Here is a 21529-nt window from a genome sequence, read left to right as displayed (position 1 = left end):
CTCCCCCACTGGTGTTTGCTGGGGATGCCTTGAACTAAGACCTCTGCCTTGGCTGCTCAGGGGCCAGAGGTCAAAGGCCACGGGGCCCCTGCTGGGTGCATCTAAGCCACCCAGGCAGACCAAGAGACTACAACCCAGCCCGGACCTGCACCCCCCCATCCAGGGGGAGCAGATGAAGCCTTTTCCCAGAGACACAGTGTCCAGGGCACCAGGTGCAGACAGGAAAGGAGGCAGCGCCTCCCTCCTGCTCCCACTCATCCCGGCTACCAGGGATGGGCACTGCCCGGTCTGCTGGACCGTGAATGAAGCCGCAGAAGGCCTGCGGAGAGCCAGCATTTGCTCTGGGAGTGCTGAGAACGTTGCCCCCCTTGGGTCTATGGCCCCCAACAGAAAGGACAGTCTCCCACCCTGAACCCCCCCATCCTCCATTTACCTTCCTACCACCCACTTGCCAAGTAATTTTTGTATCTGAGTAAAATACACTAAAAAAAAACCCCAGACTTTTTGGGGGGGTCGTAGTTCTATTTTGGTGACAAGAGAGATCCTTGATGGAAACTGGATCTGTAAGAAAAAGAGGACAGAGCATCAGCTTGAACCCCCCTGCCTGTGAGGGTTCAAGAGGCTCTTCAGCTTTACGTCGTGGGTGAGGGTGAGACTCTGAGACCCTCCTGTGGAAAAATAAACCATTTAGGATTCAAATTTCTTCCACATCCACTTCTTCCTTACGCCTGCTCCTTTCATCCAAACAGAGTCCTGCTTCTTCAGGCTGTCCTGGCCTTGCCGATGCCCGGCTCACACTTGCCTCAGCCAAAGGCAGCTTCTCTCCTGCTTCTCCCCCTTCCCCAGGGCCCCGGCAGCTAAGGTGGAGCCCCAGCTCTCTAATGCCAGGCGCAGAGGCAAGTTTTACTATGCTCAGTGCCCCAAAGGAGACGGGAAACAGCCCCTGGCGTTTAGTGTCTCATCATTTGCTGGTGGGATGCTGAGGCAGAGGCTCCCCAAGCTTTAGGAAAGAAAATTCTAGAAGAGTCTTTTCCCAGAGGAGGCTGATGGTTCTTCTCTCTCTGGAGGAAGGAGGACACCAAACCGCATGTCCTTCCACAGGGAGGTGAGCTAAGCCCGTGAAACTCAAGATGACGCAGTGTACCCCACCATGCACCCTCACCCCCCATCGTAAACACCCACAGGTGGCCTCACCACCAAACGGTTTTGTCTGTTTTGATGTAGTTCCATAGCAAAAGGTAGGTGCCAGGAAATATTGGTGGAAGGAGTGAGTAATTTAATCATCACGTCTCTGACCCATCCATGGATCAGGTCAGTGTTCACGACTCATCTGAGTGTTTGTCCTCTGGCTCTCTTGTCTGGGGCCTTGACCAGCCGAGGCCCACTTCACCAGATCTTACAGTCCCAGCGCAGCCTTGCCCTGTCCCTGGCCTGGCCGCCACTACCCCATGGCCTCACAGAGCCCAGTGTGATGTGGACGATAGGTCAGTACTCACTGGTGATTGACCCGTTTGCCCGTGTACGAAGTTACGGAGAGATTGTGTGGTGGGTGGGGGGACACTGGTGAGTCTGGGTGGGAGATTCCATGGTGACCAGTGTCCAGGAAGGTGGCTGAAACTTCTGGGCCTCTAGAAAGACCTCCCTTGACCCCAGCTGGCAGAGCCTTCCTTCATCCGACCCACCGACCCCCAGTGTCCACTGACCAAAGACTTGTGGAGATGACACTACAGCCCGGACTCCAGCAGAGGCGTCTGGAGGAGGCCAGGGCTGCTGAGTTTAGAGCACGTCTCGGCACTCGGGGGCCTGCTAGCATTGGCCAACACTGGTTTCCCAGCAGCCTCTGCAGCAGCAGTCACGCAGCCAACGCAGCGGGTCCCCTGGGGAAAGGCCACTTCATCAGAATTGCCAGGCACAGATTCTGGGACCTGGGAGGACTCTGCTCTGGGGTGGAGCAGGTGCCACAGTCTCCCTCTCTCTCTGGGAAGCCAGAGAGGAGCCTGTCTCTGGGGGGACCCATTTATCAGGTGATAAATTTCATTCGCCTTCCTGGACACTGGTCGCCATGGACTCTCCCGCCCAAGCCTCCAGCCAGACACACACCAGCTCTGGGGAATTCTCCACATGGCCAGCTGCTACCATCTTCCCCGGCCCTGTCCCCGGGCCCTGGGGGACTGCATGCCCCTCCTCACAGCCACCGTCCTTGAAGCAGCTCTCATTCTCCCCACTTGAAAGACGGCACTGGCTCCCGGAGGACCCGCCAGCTGCCAGCAGCAGAGTGAAGACTAGGCCTCATGGCCTGACTCCAAGCCTCCATGGAGACCGCACACGAAGCGCCTTGCTCCCACGCCCAAGACCTCATGGGGTGGGGGTGCCATGAGAGACTGAACCTCTCAACTTGTGTTAGCTCATGAAGCTTCCTGCTTCTCCGCACGCTCCCGCGCCCCTTGATCGGGCACATGGTCCCTCGAGCGCATGGTGCGCTCCACCGGAGCCTGGTTTCTGGGCTGGGCTTTGAGATGCTTACAGCACCCCCCCCCCCCGGCACGTGCCCTTCCCCGTCCGCGCCTGTGGCTAGTGGAGGTCGGGGTGCATGGAAAGGCTGCCGCCTCCTCACTGCCCTCCCCCACCATCACTTATGGAGCATTCACTGCCTGTGGACTTGGCTGTGGGGACAACTGTGGGCGCTCTTGGTGTCCCCCCAGATCCCTTTCTGGCCTGGTGCATCCATGGCCTGGGCCTGTGAATTATGAATGTTGGCCGTTAGGAGCTCAGAGCTGCCGCCATCCCCGGGGGACTTGTCCTCATCCAGGTGGCAGCTGGTTTCTCCACAGACACACAGCCCCACTCCTACCTCTGGAGCCAACAGGCTGTCGGAGAAGCACCAAGGCCACCCCTCTTGCCTCAAGGCGAGACCAGCCCTGTGGTGTCACTCACTCTCCAGGCCCCAGTGGGACGGGGCTGAGGCTGATCCTGCCGCCCTCACCCCCTTCCTCCCTCAGTCAGTCCTGGGCACCAAACTGCCCCAGGCTGCCAGGGAGCCTGGGCTGAGACAGGGCAGGTGCAGTGCTGTGTGAGGCACGATGCCCGCCCCCAAGGACCGTGCAGTGACATTGCTGAGACACAACACACGCGTGCACACGATAGTGAAAAGGGTAGACAAGGCAAGACAGCGATTAGACAGGTGGAGGCGCCTGGAGCTGTGGTGATGGAGAAAGGCTTCCCGAAAGAAGGGGAACTAGGAAATAGATTTGAAGTGGTGGGAAAGGGAAGAATTTTCTCAGCAGGGAGAAGGTTCTGAGGAGAGGCCCTGAAGGGGGCCCCCCTTCCCTATCCTGCTGTCTGGAGGCACGATTAGGGGGACCACTGCTGGCCTCAGGGTTCCCCTAATCGTGGGGGGCTCTGTTTTGATCATCCCAGCAATGGGTCTGGATTTGTCCGAGAGTGCCCAGTGCGGCCTAGAGGGCCAGGCCCGACAACCCTGAGGCCAGCAGTGGTTCTCCAGCTTCCCCAGGCTGGCGGCTTGGTCCCCCATCAACAGCCCTCCACTAGGAGGAGGCATCAGCCCGAGTGGCCCACTTCTGGGGCTCCACGTACCTGCCGGACCGCGGGCCTGGGGGCTTGGTCACAGGTATTCAGTGATGTAATAGGCAGCGCCCAGGGCCCCCAGAGCTACAGCAGCAGTCCCGAGAGCTTGGAGCACGTGCATGACGATGAGAGGCGGCGTGTTTTCTTGCAGGTCTTCTGGAAAGCGAAAGAGAAAGCCCACGGGTTGGGGGAGGCTGGGCTTGAGGGCCTGTCTGCAGGCGGAGCAGCGGAGTCTGGGGTCCCCCCAGGGTGGCCGGACGCCCATCTCCCCTCCATACTCCTCCTCTCAAGGGGCCACAGCACCCGTGTCCCTTCCAACCACACCCTCCCCCCAACAAGACCCCCAGGATCTGCGGAGGGGCCGGCCCCATCTCCCCAAGACACCCCGTGTGCCGGGCCCTGTGCTCAACACCTCACACCCAACATCCTCCTCAAGCCTCACAACAACCCTGTGAAGAAGGTTCCAGCACGTGGCTCCATTTCGGGATGAAGCATCTGAGGAAACAAGATATAACGCCCACCCCCAGGCCAGGAAAGGTACCATCAGGGGGTAACTGAGAGGGGGACACGAAGGCGAAATCCACCCTGACAGCCTCCCACAGAGCAGTCTCGGTGCCCGGGCGCCTGTGCTCATAGAGGGAGCCGACGTGCCCTCCGCCCAGTCAGGGAGAGCGCGGGAGGCAGGCGCTGGCATGGGCACCCGGGGTGGCCTCTTGTCTCTCCCACCTCCCACCTCCCCTGGTTCCGAGCCTCGCTCTGGCGCGTTCCTCCACCTAGAAGGTTCTCCCTTTTCATTTGCAGCTGTGGAGCATCCTAAGGTCCTTTAAGAGTCAGCTCAGGTACCACTGGCCCCACAAAGTCAACCTGGGCCTCCCCAGCTCTGGAGGGGGGCCTCCTCTTGGAGCGTCTCCCGCGGGCACCCATCCCTTCCCGGCGGGCGGCTCAGTTTCTAGATGTGCCTGTCTTGGCTTCCACGGCGGCCCACAGTTCCTGGGGCAGAGCGCCCCGAGCTGCAGCCCCCAGAGCGCCCGCAGAGGAGGCTGGCTCCGGCTCTAAGCGATCGGCGTCCGTGTCACGCCGGGAGGCCACCCCAGGCGCGGGGAGGCCAGCTGGGAACGGCGGGTGGGCGCGGCGGCCCGGCCACTGGAGTGTTTCCTGGTGACAGATCCCCCCCACACGGATCTCTGTTCCCTCGTCTCCGGTGTCCTCCAAGGACGGACAGGAGAGGGCGTTGGGTAGGAGACGACAGGTTGAGGGTGGGGGTGGCGGGCTCTGCTTCGGGGGTAAGGGTATGAGACCCCAAGTGGGCCCTGAGTCTGGGTGGAGACGCTCTGGGGCTCCTCGCAGCCTCTGCGCTTGGTCTCGCCCCAAGGCAATGTGGAGTCACACCTCCGGCCTGTTCCTGGGGCAAGGAGTGGCCGCCGGGGCTCAGGAACATGAGGACAGATATTGGGGTGGTGGTGTGAGGGCTGCCCTGCCACGGAAAGGCCAGCCTGGGGGTGTGTCCCCTGGGGAGGACCCGAGAAAGCCTGAGCCCTCTGGGGGGCGGGGGAGGCCTTGCTGTTACCAGAGGGCAGTGAGTCACTGTCGGTGTCTGTCACTAAGCGCACGTGCAGGCCAAGAACCCGAAGCTCCCGCGGGGCCGTGAGGTGAATGCCGACGGAATTTAATCACACAACTCCCGAGCGACGGCGAGCCCGGGAAGGGTGAGCGCGTGTGCGCCGGGGACGGACCCACTGGAAGCAGCCGTTCCCGGGAAGGAGGCGCACCGGCCCCTCTCTGTGGAGATGGGGTGCCCTGGTGGGTCAGGACGGGCCGGGCACGGACCCCAGGAGGAAGTCACACACGACGCCTAACACAGTGGGGGCAGAGCCCCAGGGCTCTCGCCCCCCCTGCCCTCCAGAACCTGTAGAAGGTGAGGAGGTTCGGGAGGTCTCTCCCTGCCATGGTGGGCCAGGCTCGAGGCAGGAGGACATCGAAGATGCGGCTGTGGCACAGGCCCAGGTGGCGCCAGCAGGCAGCGTTGCCGGGGCAAGCGGAGCAGGAACAGGCGGGTGGCATGCCCTCGCGAGGCTCTGGGTGGACAGAAAAGGAGAGAGATGAGGGACCTGCCTGCTTCCAGGCGGCCGGGAGAGCCCAGAACACAGAGAAGGCTCCACCGACGCCCCAGCTGCAGTGGCGGGGAGACGCTGGCTCTAAGGGCCCAGCAAGGATTTGGGCTAGAACTGCCCCAGAAGGCGGTTCTGCCAATCAGGAGGGCACTGGAGCAGCCTGGGCACTGGCTGTCTTATAGGCTGGTGCTCCCTGGAGGATGCCCGCGTGCCCTCGTCATCACCCAGCCCCTCGAGTGGGCTCTGGCTCTTGTCCGTTCACAAACAGGGAAACAGAGGCTCAGAGAATGGAAGGGCTGCGCGCTCACGGCAGGTGGACCCGGGAGGTGAGCTTCGATGCAGGATGGCTGGCTCAGCTCAGGGCCCTTCCCGAGGAATTGGCAGGTGTGAGGGCAGCGGGTGTCTGAGGTTGTCCTGAAACACCTGCAGCCAGAGCTGCCACCTTCCGTTTTTCTGGGTTCACTGGTTCACCCGGAAGACAACCGGTGAGTCAGTTTACAGTCCTCAGCGCTTTCCCAAACTTCTGCCATTTTTGCTCTTTGCTCTGGCTCCAGCTGAACTGGGAGGTGGAGTCCCCTGCGGTCACATAGGGCACGTCTGGCCAGGAAACTCCCCCTCATGCAGCTGCTTCTGTCCTGGCTTCGGCAGAATCTTCCAACCAAACTTACAGAGCCAGTGGGCAACACACTTCTTGCTTAGACCTGCTCACCACAGACGCTTTTCCTGGAATGGGGCTGGAAGGGATTCTAAAAGCAAGACTTATCTTTATCTTTTTTTTTTTTTTTTAGTTAAAAACATTGTCAAATAGACATACAATTCTCAGGCCATAAAATGAATGCTTTTGAAGGGCTTAGTTTTTTGTTTTTTTTTTTTACAAAAGTGCAAAAAAACAGGGAACAATCACCATCATTATCTAATTCCATAATATTTTTGTCTAATCACAAAGAAACTGTACTCATTAGCAGTCACTGTCTACTCCCTGTCCCCCCAGTTCTGACAAGGTTTTGAGCTTTTGGGGGGCTGATTTCTTTCACTTAGCTTAGTGTTTTTGAGGTTTGTCTATACTGTACCATGTACTAGAACAGCATCGTTTTGGTTCCCAACTTGTGTTTCATTGCATGGATGTACCACACGGTATTTATCTACTCATCAGTTGATGGATATTGAGTCACTTTGACTTTTTAGCTACATTGAATAAATGTGCTATGAACAAGTTTTTGTGTGCATGTATGGTATTTTAAAAATTGATAGATAATATTACTTTTCGGTGTACAATATGATTTTCTATTTGAATATATTGCAAATAGTCACAAGTCTGCTTAACATTCATCATCACATAGTTATGTATATATTCACACGATGAGGATATTTAAGATCTACTTTCTTGGCAACTTTCCAATACACAGTATGGTATTAGCTATAGCCACTTTGCTGTACATCGCTATGACTTATTTTATAAATGGATGTTTGTGCCTTTTTATCCCCCTTCATCCAATTCCCTATCTCTGCCTCTGGCAGCCACCAATCTGTTTTCTCCATCTATAAGTTTTTACTTTGCTATAGTGTTGTATGAGTTCTTTATATTTTGGGGGCTATTAAAGCCTTAATAGATATGGGATTTATAAATACTTTTGCCCATTTGGTCGGTTGACTTTTCATTTTGTTAATGGCTTCCTTTGCTGTGCACAAGCTTTTCAGTTTGATGTGGTCCCATTTACATACATTTGTTTTTATTGCGCCTTTGTTTTTGGTGTCAAATCCAAAATGTTCATTCCCAAGGCCTATACCAAGGAGCCTACTACCTGTTTGTCCGAGGAGTTTTTATAGTTTTAGATTTTCAGTTCACATCTTTAATCCAGTTTTAGTTAATTTCTTAATCTGGTGTAAGATAGTGACTCAGTTTCATTCTTTTGCACGTTGCTCTCCAGTTTTCCCATTTATTGAAAAGACTCCTTTCCCCATTATATATTCTTGGCAAATTGGACATAAGTTAATTGATGTGTGAATATATTTCTGGACTCTATTCTCTTTCAATGATCTATATATCTATTTTTATGCCAATACCATACTGTTTTGATTGCCATTTGTCACAGAATTTTAAGTCAGGAAATGTGATGCCTCCATCTTCGTTCTTTCTCAAGATTGCTTAAGCTATTTGGGGCCTTTTGCAGTTCCAAACAAATTTTAGGTTTGTTCTTTTCTGTAAAAAGTGGCATTGGAATTTTTTTTTAATTTTTTCTTTTCTTTTTTTTAAATGACTTACTTATTTATGCATACAAGGACTGGGGTACAGGTCAGAGGTATGGGGGTGAGAGGATTCACCAGAGACAGAGTGGGGAGCAGAACAGTTGGATTTACTGAACTACACGGCTGAGGGGAACAGCAGGTGACACAGGAGAGGTCTGTTGCACCATGTAGGTCACCTTCCCGGCTGGGGATCAAACTCATGCTTCAGAGGCTGCGGATAGCTTCACAGTGCTGTGCTTAACCCCTTGTGCCCCCAGGGAGGCCTGGCATTGGAATTTTGAGAGGGATTGCATTGAATCTGTAGATTACTTTGGACATTTTAATAATATTAATTCTTCCGATCCATGAACATGGAATATCTTGTCATTTTTCCCCCAGTTTCTTTCACCAATGTTTTATACTTTTTAGTGTACAAATCTTTCACATCCTAGGTTAAATTTATTCCTAGCTATTTTATTCCTTTTCATGTAATTGTAAATAGGATTATTATCTTAATGTCTTCTTCTGACAATTTACTTTCAGTGTCTAAAAATGCAAGTTTTTTTGTATATTAATTGCATATCTTGCAACTTCTTTTTTACTTCCTTTTTTTTCTGGGAGGAATGTCATTCTTTTATTTAAATATTTTATTTTCTATAATTCTTACATCTTTTTTCATCTTTGCACAATGTATGCATTTTCATTTTGGTTATATTCCCCATACAATTGCACCGCCCCCCCTTATTTTGACTCTAGTCCTTCCTTTCCCCGCCTCTCCCTCCCCCCCACCTCCGTAGTGTGTCTCTGGTTTATAGTTGCTTGTTGATTTTTATTTTTACTTTGTATTGATTAGTCTTTTTCCTGGTCTCTTATTTAGGTTTTCTAAATTCCTGCTAGGAGTGACACCATCTGGTATTTTTCTTTTTCTTTCTGGCTTATTTCGCTGAGCATGAGCCCTTCCAGCTCCATCCATGTTGCTGCAAATTGCATGTGTTTATCTTTTTTGAATGCTGAGTAATATTCCATGGTGTATATGTACCACATCGTCTTGATCCAGTCATCTATTTTTGGGCATTTGGGTTGTTTCCATAGCTTAGCTATTGTAAATAGTGCTGCTATAAACAAAGGGGTGCAGGTGCCATTTGGAATTACTGTTTCTGTGTCATTTGGTCTTTTTTACTTCCTTTTACTCTTTGCTATTTACTTTCACTGCTTTTGATTATGATACCTGTTATTTCTTTTTCTTGCTTAATTTCTCTGGCTAGGACTTCCAATACAAGGTGCATAAATGAAAGCAGATAGAATGGGCATCCTTGTTTTGTTTCTGATCTTAGAGAAAAAGCTCTGTTTTTCACTGTTGAGTAAGAGGTTAGCTCTTGTTTATCATAGATGGTCTTTATTATGTTAAGATATGCCCCCTCTATCCATTTTGTTGAGAGTTCTCAGTGATAAATGGATATTGAATTTTGTCAAGTGCTTTGTCTGCATCTATTGAGATGATCATGTTATTTTTATTCTTCATTTTGATAATGTGGTGTATTTATTGATTTACAGATGTTGAACCATTCTTGCATTCCAGGAATAAACCTATTTGATCATGATGTATGACGCTTTCAATATTCTAGTGAATTCAATTCACTAATGTTTTGCATTTATATTCTTCAGGGATATATTGGCCTGTACTTTTATTCTGTGGTGTCCTTGTTTGCTTTTTGTGTCAACATAATGCTGGTCTAATAAAATGAGTTTGAAAATATTCCCACTTCTTCTATTTTTGTGACTACTTTGAGGGGTGGTATTAGTTCTTTAAATGTTTGAATTCACCCGGCAACTTATCTTGTCCCAGACTTTTGTTTGTTCAGAAGTTTTTAATTACTAATTCAATCTCCTTCATAGTAATCAGTGTGTTCAGATGTCCTATTTCTTCATGATTCAGACTTGCCAGGTAACATGTTTCTAGGAATTTATCCATTTCTTCTAGTTTACCTAATTTTTTTGCATATAACTGTTCATTATCATTTTTATGCTCCTTTATGTTTCTCTCGTATCAGTGCAAAGTCTCCTTTTTCATTCTTGGTTTTATTTGAGTTTTCTCTCTTTTTCTTGGTTTGTCAATTTTGTGTTATCTTTTCGAAGAGCCACCTCTTGGATTCATTTATATTTTTTCCATTATCTTTTTAGTCTCTATTTCATTCATTTCTGCTCTAATCTTATTTCCTCCCTTTTACTAACTTTGGGTTTCATTTGTCCTTCTATCTTTGAGGTATGAAGTTAGATATCTGAGATCTTTACTTTTTGATGTAGGTATTTATTTCTATAAACTTCCCTTTTAGAATTGCTTATGCTGAACCCTATAAATATCACTGTTCTTTCCCATTTTAGCTTGTGTTAAGAAATTTTTTGATTTCTCTTATTCTTTGATCCATTGATTAGTAGCATATTGTTTAATTTTCACATAGTTGTAAATTGTCCAGTTTTCTTCTTGTAATTCACATCCAGTTTTATACCATTTGGTTGAAAAAGATGTTTGATATAATTTCTGTCTTCTTAAATTTATTAAGACTTGTGAAAAAGAACTGAAAAATAACATCATCAACAAAAAGACTGTTTGGTGGTCTAACACATGTTCTTATCCTGGAGAATGCTCCATGTACTTTTGGGAAGAATATATATTCTCTTCTTTTGCATGGAATGTTCTATGTATCTATCTGGTCTAATGTGTCTGGATGATCTATCCATTAATGTAAGTGGGCTATTAAAATCCCCTGCGATTATTGTCTTGCTGTCTAGTTCTCCCTTTAGGTGTGTTAATATTTGTTTTATATATTTGCATATTCCTATGTTGGGTGCATAAATATTTACAAACATTAAATTCTCCTGTTAGATGTGGATACATGTTTTTAATTAGCTTGAGCATACAACCAGGAGTGGAATTGTTGGGTCACATTGCAACTTCATCTGTAACCCTTTAAGAAACTGCAGACTGTTTACCACAGATGCATCATTTTACATTTCTACCAGCAATGTACGAAGGTTTTGATTTCTCTACATTCTCATCAATACTTATTGTCCATCTTTATGATTATTGTCCTTTTAGTAGATGCATTGCATTTTCTTGAACTACAATATCTTTTACATACAAAAATATTTGGATTTTAGTAATAGCATTCTTTATTTAAAGACTCTCATCCCTTATTCCGGCTCAAAGGGAGAATATTCCTTTTGCAGGAGAAGAGTAGAGTGTCTACCATTACCGTTGATAACCACCACTGTTTCTTGCTTTGCCTCTTTAACAGGCAGAAGTCCTCCTAGGCTGAGCCACATGCATTTATTAAAAGATTTAGGAACAGAAGTTTTTGTTTTCTATAGATATCAGGTTTGAAGGTCAAAATCCAGAAATATTGATGTCAGTAGTGGATTATTATATTACAATATAGAACATAACATGACCATCTCCATATATTAAAAACAGATTGATTCTTAACCACAGGAATATCACTGTCACAATGATATCTTGCATTCGCATCTCTCGTCTATGTCCAAAGGATCCCAAAGGGAAAAGTTGTGACCTGGGATGTGCCGAATGGACCCAGAAAAAGCTCAGAGAAGGGTATTCTTCCTCTCAGGAGCTGCAGTTAAGAGCAAGAACTTTGGAGTCAGCATAGGCTGAGTTCCCTCTTAATGAGACCAGTGCCTACTTGAGAGTGAGTTTACTTCTTTGAGCCTTGGTTTCCCCATCTATAAAATGGAGATGACTATAATAATACCTCCTTTCTAGGACTGTTAAATGAGAGGATTAACATAAATGGCTAAATCACAAGCTGGGTGCACAGTAACTGTTCTGTAATAAATGTTATTACTGTTATTATTAGTAGTAGTATTAACCAGTTCACTTCCTGAACTCCAGAAGAATTCCCTCTACACAACCCAATGCTCACTCAGACTCTGGCTACCCAAGAATATGGGGAATCACTTTTTATGGACGGCCATTCCATTTTTCAGACAGGGCTAATAGTTGGAAATGTTTTATGCCTGTCTGTAGTGTCTTCAATGGATAAGGTTGCCAGGCTTAGCAAGTAAAAATACAGGATGTATTTGGGACATATAAATAGTTGTTTATCTGAAATGTCAATTTAACTGGGTGTCCTGTATTTTACCTGGCAATCCTCTCCTTGGGCCCTTCTTCAGATATCTGAGGACAACACGTAACAAATCTACATCTACCTGACAGCCAGATTTCTTCCAATTCCTTCAACCAATTCTCATACACCAAATGGTTCTTGCTTCCCCCTGCTCCTCTCATCCTCCACTCCTCTCATACACCCAGACTATCTTCTTTGGACTAGATTGTTAGGCATCTTTTACAGCACACAAAGATAGCCTGATGAGGACAGAATAAAGCAGTATGATCCCCTCCTTTGTCTTACACCACATGTTTCTATTAACACATCCTTGGTTTTTATTTTTAGCAACCATGTGGCACTTCTGACTCCCAATGAGCTAGTATTAACACTAAGCCAAGTCAAATATTAAAGCATCTGTGTGGCTGTCCTCTTCAGGGAGACTCAGGAAGATAACTAATGAGAAACCCAGGCTTTCTGGTCTCGGGTTAAAACATACACACAACCCTTAGGTTCCACAAGCACAATTCCAGGATCTACATTAACAGTGTATCAATACCTGCTAAGAACCAGCCTACACAATTAAGAACTGGCCTCTGGAGTCACCCTGGCACCCCATTAGCAGGAGGGCTAGAACTGCTTGAGCTGGAAGCCTACCTACCTGTTTTCCTGCACCGAGAGCCTTTTGCGATGTTTTCCTGAGATGACACGCATCGAGCCGAATGGCTGACTTTGTGTGTAGTTTTGGAAGTCTTGATTGCAAGCTGTTGAGGGGTGCAGTCAGAGTTGGTTGGCGAACTGGTGCCGGAATCGGCCTGGGGTGGGGTGGGCCCCGAGGTGGGCTGCGACAGGATGGCTCCAGAGCTGGGCGGTTGTTGGGTGGCCCCGGGACTGGACTGCTGTGTAGTGCCCCCAGGGTTGGTCTGCTGCTGTGCAGCTCCACTGCTGGACTGTTGGGGGCTGGGCTCGTTGCTCTGTTGCTGCTGCGGAGTGGACTCAGAGCTAGCATGCTGGGAAGTAGAGCCACGGCGTCGGGCCTTGGAGCTCTTCCTCTTGCCTTTCTTCATGGTGGGTCCTCCCAACTTAACTGTGGACCTACATGGAGCTGCTGATCTCTGGGCGGCTCCCTCCTAGAGGGGCCGTCTGCCCCTACCCTGGGGGAAGGCTCTGTCTGGCCTCCAGGGGGACCGAGGTCCCCTAGAGAACAGTCACTCACAGCCCTCCTGTGAGGTCACAAAAGCCAGGCTGGCCAGTCTTCTGGCTGCTCCCAGCCTGCTCTCCTCCCTCCTTCCCAGCTCCTGGAGGGGCCAGGGCAGCCTGGACCCCCTGATTCTCGACGGCGCGGCTCCTTCTGACCGCTCTCCGCTGGTGTGTTCCTGGGTCCTTATTTCTAAGAGACACTGGGGGTGACACTCAGCTCTGCCCCAACTTCCCCCACATACAAAAACAAGCACAAAACCTACTTCACCCTGATTGTGTGAGTTTTAGGTAACATTAATGAAGATTTGGGGGTTCATGGGAGATGCGCAACTTTCATCTCAGTTGTCCCCCCATTATCCTGTGTAAAGCAGTTTCCCCTTCTCCCAGTCAGTCCCCCTCATTGTGGAAAGGGGCTGGGGACCCCAATTTTGGTAAGAATCCTAGCATTTGGCAAAGATATTTCCCCCCTCCCCCCGAAAATAAAAGAGCTGTGTGGAAAACTATATTCTTCTCAAACTCATTACACTGGCAACAGCGGCTTGTCTCTCCAGCCCCAAACCTGGCGGGTCTGTCAGGGGACTCGGAATCTTTCTCAAAGTTAACGATGTGATTTTTAAAGGATGGAAGAGGAAAAAGGATTTTATAAAAAGACAGCCTTGACGTGCACACTTGAGTGCAACATAAACGTCCTCCTCTTAGAAGATTCTCCACATCACCAGGAAGGTGAGTACCCAGCCCAAGAGCTCCTGTGGCCCCCGACGCTGGCACACAGTTTAGGGCAGACCCACCTGGGTGGAATCCTCACGCCAGGCCAGACCTGCTGTGACCTGGGAGGTGACAGAGCCTGAAAACACCTAAGGGTTTCTCTCTTTTTTTTTTTTTTGTGGGACCCTTGCCAGTGGTGGCCGGGGATCGAACTGGCGCTGCAGAGACTGCGGGCAGCCTCGCAACCCAGCGCTCAACTGCTGAGCCACCAGGGGAGGCCCTAAGGGTTTCTCTTTTTGCAGGAGAAACTGGGGTTCAGGGAAGTTCAGTGACCTCACCCGGTCACAGCTGGTGGGTGGCACTGACTGCAGTCCCACCCAGGGCTCTTTCCTTCTAGAAGGTAGGAGGGAGTCAGAAAATTGCACAGATCTTAACACATTTAAAAATCCTTTGAGGGAGAAGATGCGGGAGGAAAAAACACAAAAGTCTGGACAGGAAGGACGCCCAGAGAGACGCACAAAGCCGGGGGGACTTTGGTTGACCTTCAGCGCAGTGAGGTTTGGGGAGCAGCGAGTCCATGGAGGACAGTTATTTCCCTGAAGCCAAGAGCAAGGGATCCCTCCAGGGGAGGTGGGGGTTTCAATTTAGAACCAGAGAGACTGGAAACCCGGGTCAGGAGCTTTACCCAGATGCAGCAGATAGGTCAGGAACTCCCGAGGCAATTTTATCTGCAACTTAGAGTTTCGGTCACCCGAGGGCTTTTGACTGGTTTTGTCCGGCTTTTAACTTGTTTAAAATCAGAGTTTCTCAGCTTCCACTGTGTTGGGTCACGTAGTTCTCTGTGGGGGAGGGGGAGCTGTCCTGTGCCTTGTAGGCAGCAGACAAGCATCCCTGACCCCTGCCCACGTGAGGCCAGGTGCATCTACCCTTCTCCCCAAGTTGTGACAACCCAGGGTGACCACGCTGCTAAATGTCCTTGGTGTGTGTGCATGCGTGTGCGCTGTGTGTGCCTTAAAATTGCCCCTGATGGAGGTGCGCGGGTTTATGTGAATTAGAGGCGGGCACACAGGGTAGAGTTTCTGGTAGTAATGCAAGGAATATTGCACTTCATGCCAAGGAGCCGAAAAGACAAAGAAAAGGGTCCCTGTTCCCCAGGAGAGTGGCAGAGGAAACACAACAGGGTCAAGCTTAGGGAGGAGCAGGCAGTGGGGAAAGTATTTTTATAAGTAAGAGTTAGGAAGAATTACTAAGAGTTAGAACAGCAAGATTAGTAAGAATTAGTAAGAAGCCGGGAGGGATGGGTGGGTGAGGGCCTCGCCTAGAGGATGAGAGGGCGGCTCTGCAGTAGATCTTTGCTAGACTGTTCCAGGGCCCTGTGCCTTCCAGCTGGAGCACACACACCCAGCCTGGCAGTCTGGCCCTCCTCTCCCAGGCCACAGCTCACAGCCCCAGGCTCACGGACTGCCTGGCTGCTGATCACAGCCAGTTCTCACCAGTGACCATCAGCAAAGAGGGGCGGGTGAACAGGCCTCATTCTCTGCCTTGCGGGGAGCCCGCCCCTCCATCAAGGCCCTCCACTGCTCTGTCAGAACCACTGGGCCTAGCACAGGAAGCTTTTTCCAGATCTCTCCGCCTCTGAGCCCCACATCACAGCCGCATGGTGTTCCAGTGGCCTCACCTGTCTGCCCTCTCACTCCCCTCCCAGGCTGTGCAGCGCGAGGGTGGCTAAAGTCCAGAGAAGGGGCTCAGTGGGCTGCTTGACAGCGGACATAAAAGAGAGCAGAAGGCTGCTGAAGGCAGGGTGGGCATGGAGGAAGGGGGGCAAGGCACCGGGAGACTTCATCACAGAGTGTGTGGGGGTTCGCAAAGATGGAATGGGGTTTTCCAGCCTTGGCTGCGGACCACGGCTGTGACAGTCCCTAGGCAAGGGGCTTTCTGAACCAGGCACACCGGCCCGGAAAGTCAGGACTATTTAGGAGCGAGACAGGAAGGGGCCCGAGGGGTGCAAAGTGTGGTCCTCAGGACAGGGTCCCCAGGGTGTGCAAATCCACACCCAGAAGGTCCCTGCTGGCTGGCCCTCTCAAGCCTCCTGGGCGCCAGAAGCACGTGACCGCTCGTCCTGAGGCTCAGCCACCAACCAGCTCTTCACCCCCACATGTCAGGAGGGCAACTGGTCCCAGAGGGGACTGTCATGCAGGAGGGTGGCAGAGCGTCGAACACCTGGACCCTGGCCTCCCCTGTCCAGAGTCTGTCCATCCCCATGGGTGCCCCTGCGGGGGCTTCTCGACATAGAAAGCATTTGGGGTTCCTTAAAGAGCCCACTGCCCAGGCCTTCAGACCCACAGACTAACCGATGGGGCCCCAGGCCTGGATTCCAGCACAGGAAGAGTCTCAAGGATTGAGAATAAGAAATCTGTGGTGGGGGCAACACTCTTAGGCACCTGCCTCACGGGGCGGTTGTGAGAATTCCAGGTGAAGGCTCTTGTAAGAGCACCTGGCGCCATGTTCTTACTGTAATTCCTTCCCAGGCGAAGACTGAAGAACCAAGAAAGGAACACGCGGGTGTGAGAGGCCTGGGTGGGCCCGGCCCCGCCCCCCACCCCGTCTGTTTGTGCAGAAGCGGGACTTGGAAGAGCCGCGGGAAGGGTGGGAAGTGGATCCCCTGAACTAAGCTAATTCGACCGCTGTTGACGCTGACATGGCCCAGGGAGCCCACCTGGAGGCGAGGTTAGTTCTGGGCTTGGCAATTCCTCCCCTCCCAGGACGGTGGGTGCGAGCGGCGGGTCAGGGGAGCGGCGGCACGGCGGGGTTCGGCACCCTGGACCCCGCAGGGCCGCGCGCGGGACTCCAGAGCCAACGGAAGCCCCTCCCGGGCGCGCGCTGCGCTCCTCCTCCTGCCCTCCAGCCCCTCACCATCCGTCTGGGTCTGTCGGTCCACGAGGGGCCCGCGCCGGCGCGCGGCCCCCCTGCGCTCCGGGCCGGCTGCGCACTGCACGTCCAGGGTGCCCTCGGGGCGGCCGGGGCAGAACACGGCCGTGTGCACCTCCACGGCGGGGCTGTGCTGCGCGAAGGCGCTGCTGATCAGGGTCTCCAGGCGGCGGCGCGCCTCGGCCTCCTCGTCGCGCATCGGCTGCACCACGATCCCGACGAGCGCGGCGGGCGGGCGGCGGTCCCGGGCCTGCACCTGCTGCAGGAGCAGCTGCAGCCGCGGCAGGTGCGAGCGCAGGGCGGACGCGCGGCACAGCACCAGCAGCAGGCGCGCCCCGGGCTCGGGCGCGGCCTCGGGGCCCCCGCGTTCCGTCTCCACCTTCCCCACGTCGCGGGGGCCGGGGGTCGCGGGCCGAGACGCGGGCGCTGGGCGCTGGCACTCCCCGGGGCCCGCGGCCTGCGGCGGGGGGCACGGGTGCTTGGCCGCCGGGCAGTCGGCGCCGCTCGCCGGGCGGTCGCGGGGGCGCTTGGCTCTGCGCCGGGAGCAGGTGCTGGAGCTGCTGCGGCCGCTCGTGGCCTGGACGGACGAGGACCCCGGGCGCTGAGCCTCGGGCACCTGCGCCAGGATGTCCTGCAGGGTCACGCAGTACTCGCTCTCCGCCCAGCCCCCAGCCCAGCAGCAGCACCTGGCCGCGGCCCTCGCAGGTCTGCGTCGGGGCCGGTGGCTGCGGCTCCTCCTCCGCGTCCTGCCCGGCCCTGGGGGGCTGCGCCCAAGGCTCCATGCCCGGGCCGGCTCTCTTGTCCCTCTGGGCCCGGGCCTCCGTTGGCCAAGGGAAAGCTGCCCTTCCCTGGGGCATGTCACAATACCCCTGAGCCCCTCTTCCCGCCATGACCCAGGGCCTCCCCGGCTGTCGTTAGGAATCTTCCGCCGTGGAGAAGTTGCTGCTGGGGCTGGGGTAACGCGGCTGTGGGTAGTTTCTCCATCATTTTGTCCGTGTTTGGTGTCAAAAGGCTGCACCTGCTTCTCCCCATGAAGGCCCATGAGGCCAAGCCTTCAAGTAAAGTGGGTATTTGTGCACCAGTTTACAAAGCAGCGGGATCGACGCTCCTCACCTGCAAAGCAGCAGGAGCAGAGAGGCGCCTTCTAGTTGTCTGCAGCCCCGGAAGGGGGCCCTCCCCAGGCTCAGCTGGCTGCTCTCTGGGGGCTCTGGCAGCTGAGTCCTGGGGCATCATCCACCCAAGAGGCCGCAGGAGATGGTGGGGGGAGGGGAGGTGGAGCGGCTCAGTGCCAGTCTGCTATGGGCACCATCCTGGGTAGGGTCTTTCTTCCTGTGTTCCTCCTTTGCCATTCACACAGAACCCCCAGCCCCTGACATTTCTGTTCTCCAAATGCATGCGGGTTTGCCCCCCATCAAGCAATTCTGTGACATCAGCTGGGCGCCCTACAATTTAACTCAATTCTGACACAGCAGCATCGGAGCCCACGGGTTAAGGACAGGGGCCTCTTCAAGCACTGCCACCCGGGCTTCTGACCCGCTGCTGTAAGGCAAAGTCTCCATGGCCCCTTCTCAGGTGGGTTCCTTGGCTGCAGTGGCTCACAGTGGCTCACAGACGCGGGGAAACTGCTCACCAGTTTATTGTAAATGGAAACGCTGAGGCCAGGCCAAGTATCCAGATGGAAGTGATGCGCAGGGCAAGGTACGTGGGAAGGGGGTGGGGCCCAGGCCTCCTGTGGGCACCCCACCCTCCCTGCACTGCCGTGTGTTGACCAACTCAGAAGTTCTCCAAACCCCATACTATTGGGGTTTTATGGACGCGTCCTCAGCTAGACATTTATCAATTATTAACTTCATTTCTAGCCCCGCTGTCCTGTCTGGAGGATAAGGTGTGTGTGTGTGTGTGAGAAAATTCCAAGTTTCTACTCTGACCTGAAGCCTGACCTTCCCCCTAATCCCCCGTGGGCTCCCACATTCTGGGCGTCTCCTGTCTGCTCATGACACTGATGACAAATGACCTGCGCCCGAGAATAGGGTTACTGTGAGCAGAGCGCAGGTTCTGGCTGCTCAAGAGCCTGGGTCAGAACTTGGGTCCAACCCTAATAGGGCCATGCTATGTCCCCTGAAGTGGGCGTTCAACCCCGCCTCCTGTGCAAAAGCATCGTCACTTAGCAAACAGGCATTTTAGGAGCACCTGTAACGTACAGGTGTCCAGCATATTCTGTGAGGATATAATGGTGACCCTGGTGGTGACAGAAGTTTCCTGCCCACGTGGAGGATCCCATCTGGTGGGCAAGACAGATCCTCATGAAAACCCCACCCTCATCACCACCCTCACTTTGCAAACAAAGAAGCTGCAGCTCAACACTCACTGGTCAAGTTGAAGGCCATGGAGCTACTGAGTGAGCAGAAGCCAGAGGAAAAGGAGTTTGAGCCTCCCCAGTCCCATTCTGGACCCGGGTGCAGAGACTCTCAAAGGAAAGTCTTGCTTCTGCTCCTGGGTGTTGCAGAGGACAGGCTGGCACCTGTTAGGTGAGCTACCAATGGCTGCAGCAGGGTGGGAGCAAGGGGAGCCTGGTGGGAAATATCAGAGCTGGGGAAGGAACTGGGCAGTTGGGTCCTGGGAAAATAAAGGGGGGGGGGGGGAGGCAGCTCTAATTATCTGCAGATGTCTAAGAGTCTGACACTAGAGCATCATGGAAACCCGAACTACAAAATAAAGCACGTGGGCCTCCCTGGTGGCGCAAGGGGTTAAGCACAGCACTGTGAAGCAAACAGCAGCCTCTGCAGCGCGAGTTCGATCCCCAGAGTTCGATCCCCGGCCCGCCAGGGAGCAACCCACATGGCGCAGCAGACCTCTCCTGACTCGCCTGCTGCTCCCCTCAGCAGTGTATTTTTTTTTAATAAATTTTATTTTTATATTCCCCATACAACTGCAACCCCCTTATTTTGACCCCAATCCCTCCTTTCCCAGCCCCCTACCCCCCATAGAGTGTCTCTGGTTCATAGTCATTTGTTGATTTTGATTTTCACTTTCTTACAGTTATTCATTTTCCTGGTCCCTTATTTAGGTTTTCTAGATTCCTGCTATGAGTGAGACCATCCGGGATTTTTCTTTTTCTTCCTGGCTTATTTCACTCAGCAGTGTGCTTCGGTCTTTCTGCCTGCTCTGCTCCCCGCTCTGGCTCTGGTGACTCCTCTCGCCCCCGCGCGTCTGGCCTGTACCCCAGCTCTTGTATAAATAAAATAAAAATCTTTTAAAAAATTTAAAAAATGAATGCACATCACCTCTGATGGAAACGGGGAGCCGGCGGAGCCCCGCGGTGTGGACAGCCCGGGTCAGGCCCGGCTCCGGCTCCCGCCCCGGCGCTGGGCGAGCCGGCCGGCAGGCGGCGCTGTCGGGCCGCGGGTGGGGCCGGGCTCGCGGGGCGGCCGGGCCGGGCGACGCCTCTGGGTTCCGGACGGCCCGGGCCCCGGGTCGGGGGAGAGTGCGGAGGAGCCGGGCGCAAGGCGGAGCTCTGACCCGGCGCACCCCGCACCCCGCACCCCTGTCCTCCGCAGGGCCGGGCCGAGCGGAGACAGCGGCCCCTCGCCCCACTGCGTGGGGGGATTCTCCTCCTCCCCCTCCCTCCTCCCCCCCTCCTCCCCCCTCTCCCCCTCCTCCCCCCCTCCCCCTTCCTCCCCCCCCTCCCTCCTCCCCCTCCACTCCCCCCTCCTCCCCCTCCTCCCCCCTCCTCCCCCCCCTCCTCTCCTCCCCCCTCCCTCCTCCCCCTCCTCCCCCTCCTCCCTCTCCCCCCCTCCCTCCTCCCCCCTCCTCCCCCTCCTTCCCCCTCCTCCCCCTCCTCCCCCTCCTCCCCCTCCTCCCCCTCCTCCCCCCTCCTCCCCCCCTCCTTCCTCCCCCCCCACCTCCCCCTCCTCCCCCCCCTCCTCCTCCTCCTCCCCTCCTCCCCCTCCTCCCCCCTCCTCCCCCCCTCCTTCCTCCCCCCCCTCCTCCCCTCCTCCCCCTCCTCCCCTCCTCCCCCCTCCTCCCTCCTCCCTCTCCTCCCCCCCCTCTCCTCCTCCTCCTCCCCCCTCCTCCTCCTCCTCCCCCCCCTCCTCCCCCTCCTCCCCCCTCCTCCCCCCTCCTCCCTCTCCTCCCCCCTCCTCCTCCCTTCTCCTCCCCTCCTCTACCCCTCCCCTCCTACCCCCGCTCCCCTCTCCTCCCCTTCTTCTCCTCCCTTTTCCCCCCTCCTCCTCCCCCTCCCTCCCCCCCCTCCCCCCCTCCTCCTCCCTCCCCCTCCCCCCCCTCTCTTCCCCCCCACCCCCCTCCCCGGCCCTGCTCCTGTTCCTCCCGCGCTGTCCAGGACACTCAGCTGCGGGTCATTCCACCCGGGACTCCTGTCCGGCCCAGGGAGAGAGGTGGAGGTGCTGGGCTTCTCCGGAACCGTAAATTGCCCGTGGAGCTGTGTGTGCCCACGCCTCGCCCGCAGGTGCCCAACAGAGAAGTGGAGTAAATAATTTTCATCCAGTCAACGAATCCCAGGAGGCCCTGGCGTGCCAGGCCCTGCGCGGGGCTCTGGGCGTGGAGACCTGCCCGCTGCAGCTTCTGTGTGCGCAGGAGAGAGACGAGCAGCTGTCATCACATCGCAGGGCTTGTAAGTCCTCGAAGAAAGCAAAG

General features: G+C 53.8%; 1 protein-coding gene and 1 long non-coding RNA gene across 3 annotated transcripts; one reads left to right on the top strand and one right to left on the bottom strand.

The window, feature by feature from the left end:
- Positions 1 to 488: 488 nt before the first annotated feature.
- Positions 489 to 16773, bottom strand: SPATA3 (spermatogenesis associated 3). The gene is made up of 5 exons (XM_037524206.2): positions 16665 to 16773; positions 12705 to 13433; positions 5492 to 5660; positions 3595 to 3741; positions 489 to 561 (listed from the first exon to the last, which is right to left on the bottom strand). The coding sequence occupies exons 2-4, from the start codon at positions 13108 to 13110 to the stop codon at positions 3633 to 3635; spliced, it is 684 nt and encodes a 227-aa protein (XP_037380103.1). The 5' UTR covers positions 13111 to 13433; positions 16665 to 16773; the 3' UTR covers positions 489 to 561; positions 3595 to 3632.
- On the top strand, positions 13293 to 20096 carry LOC119256291 (uncharacterized). Of its 2 annotated transcripts, none has more exons than XR_005127690.2 (6): positions 13293 to 13411; positions 13863 to 13966; positions 16477 to 16675; positions 18468 to 18574; positions 19080 to 19404; positions 19944 to 20096. It is a non-coding gene; the product is annotated as an uncharacterized LOC119256291 (long non-coding RNA). The 2 variants fall into 2 exon arrangements; XR_008553684.1 differs by having other exon boundaries at positions 18449 to 18574.
- The last annotated feature ends 1433 nt before the right edge of the window (positions 20097 to 21529 follow it).

Source organism: Talpa occidentalis, unplaced genomic scaffold (genome assembly GCF_014898055.3).
Source record: "Talpa occidentalis isolate TD23 unplaced genomic scaffold, MPIMG_talOcc4v2.1 talOcc4.3, whole genome shotgun sequence".
Lineage (NCBI taxonomy): Eukaryota > Metazoa > Chordata > Mammalia > Eulipotyphla > Talpidae > Talpa > Talpa occidentalis.
Note: the sequence above shows the minus strand (reverse complement) of the source record. Positions and strands in the feature narration are given on the sequence as shown.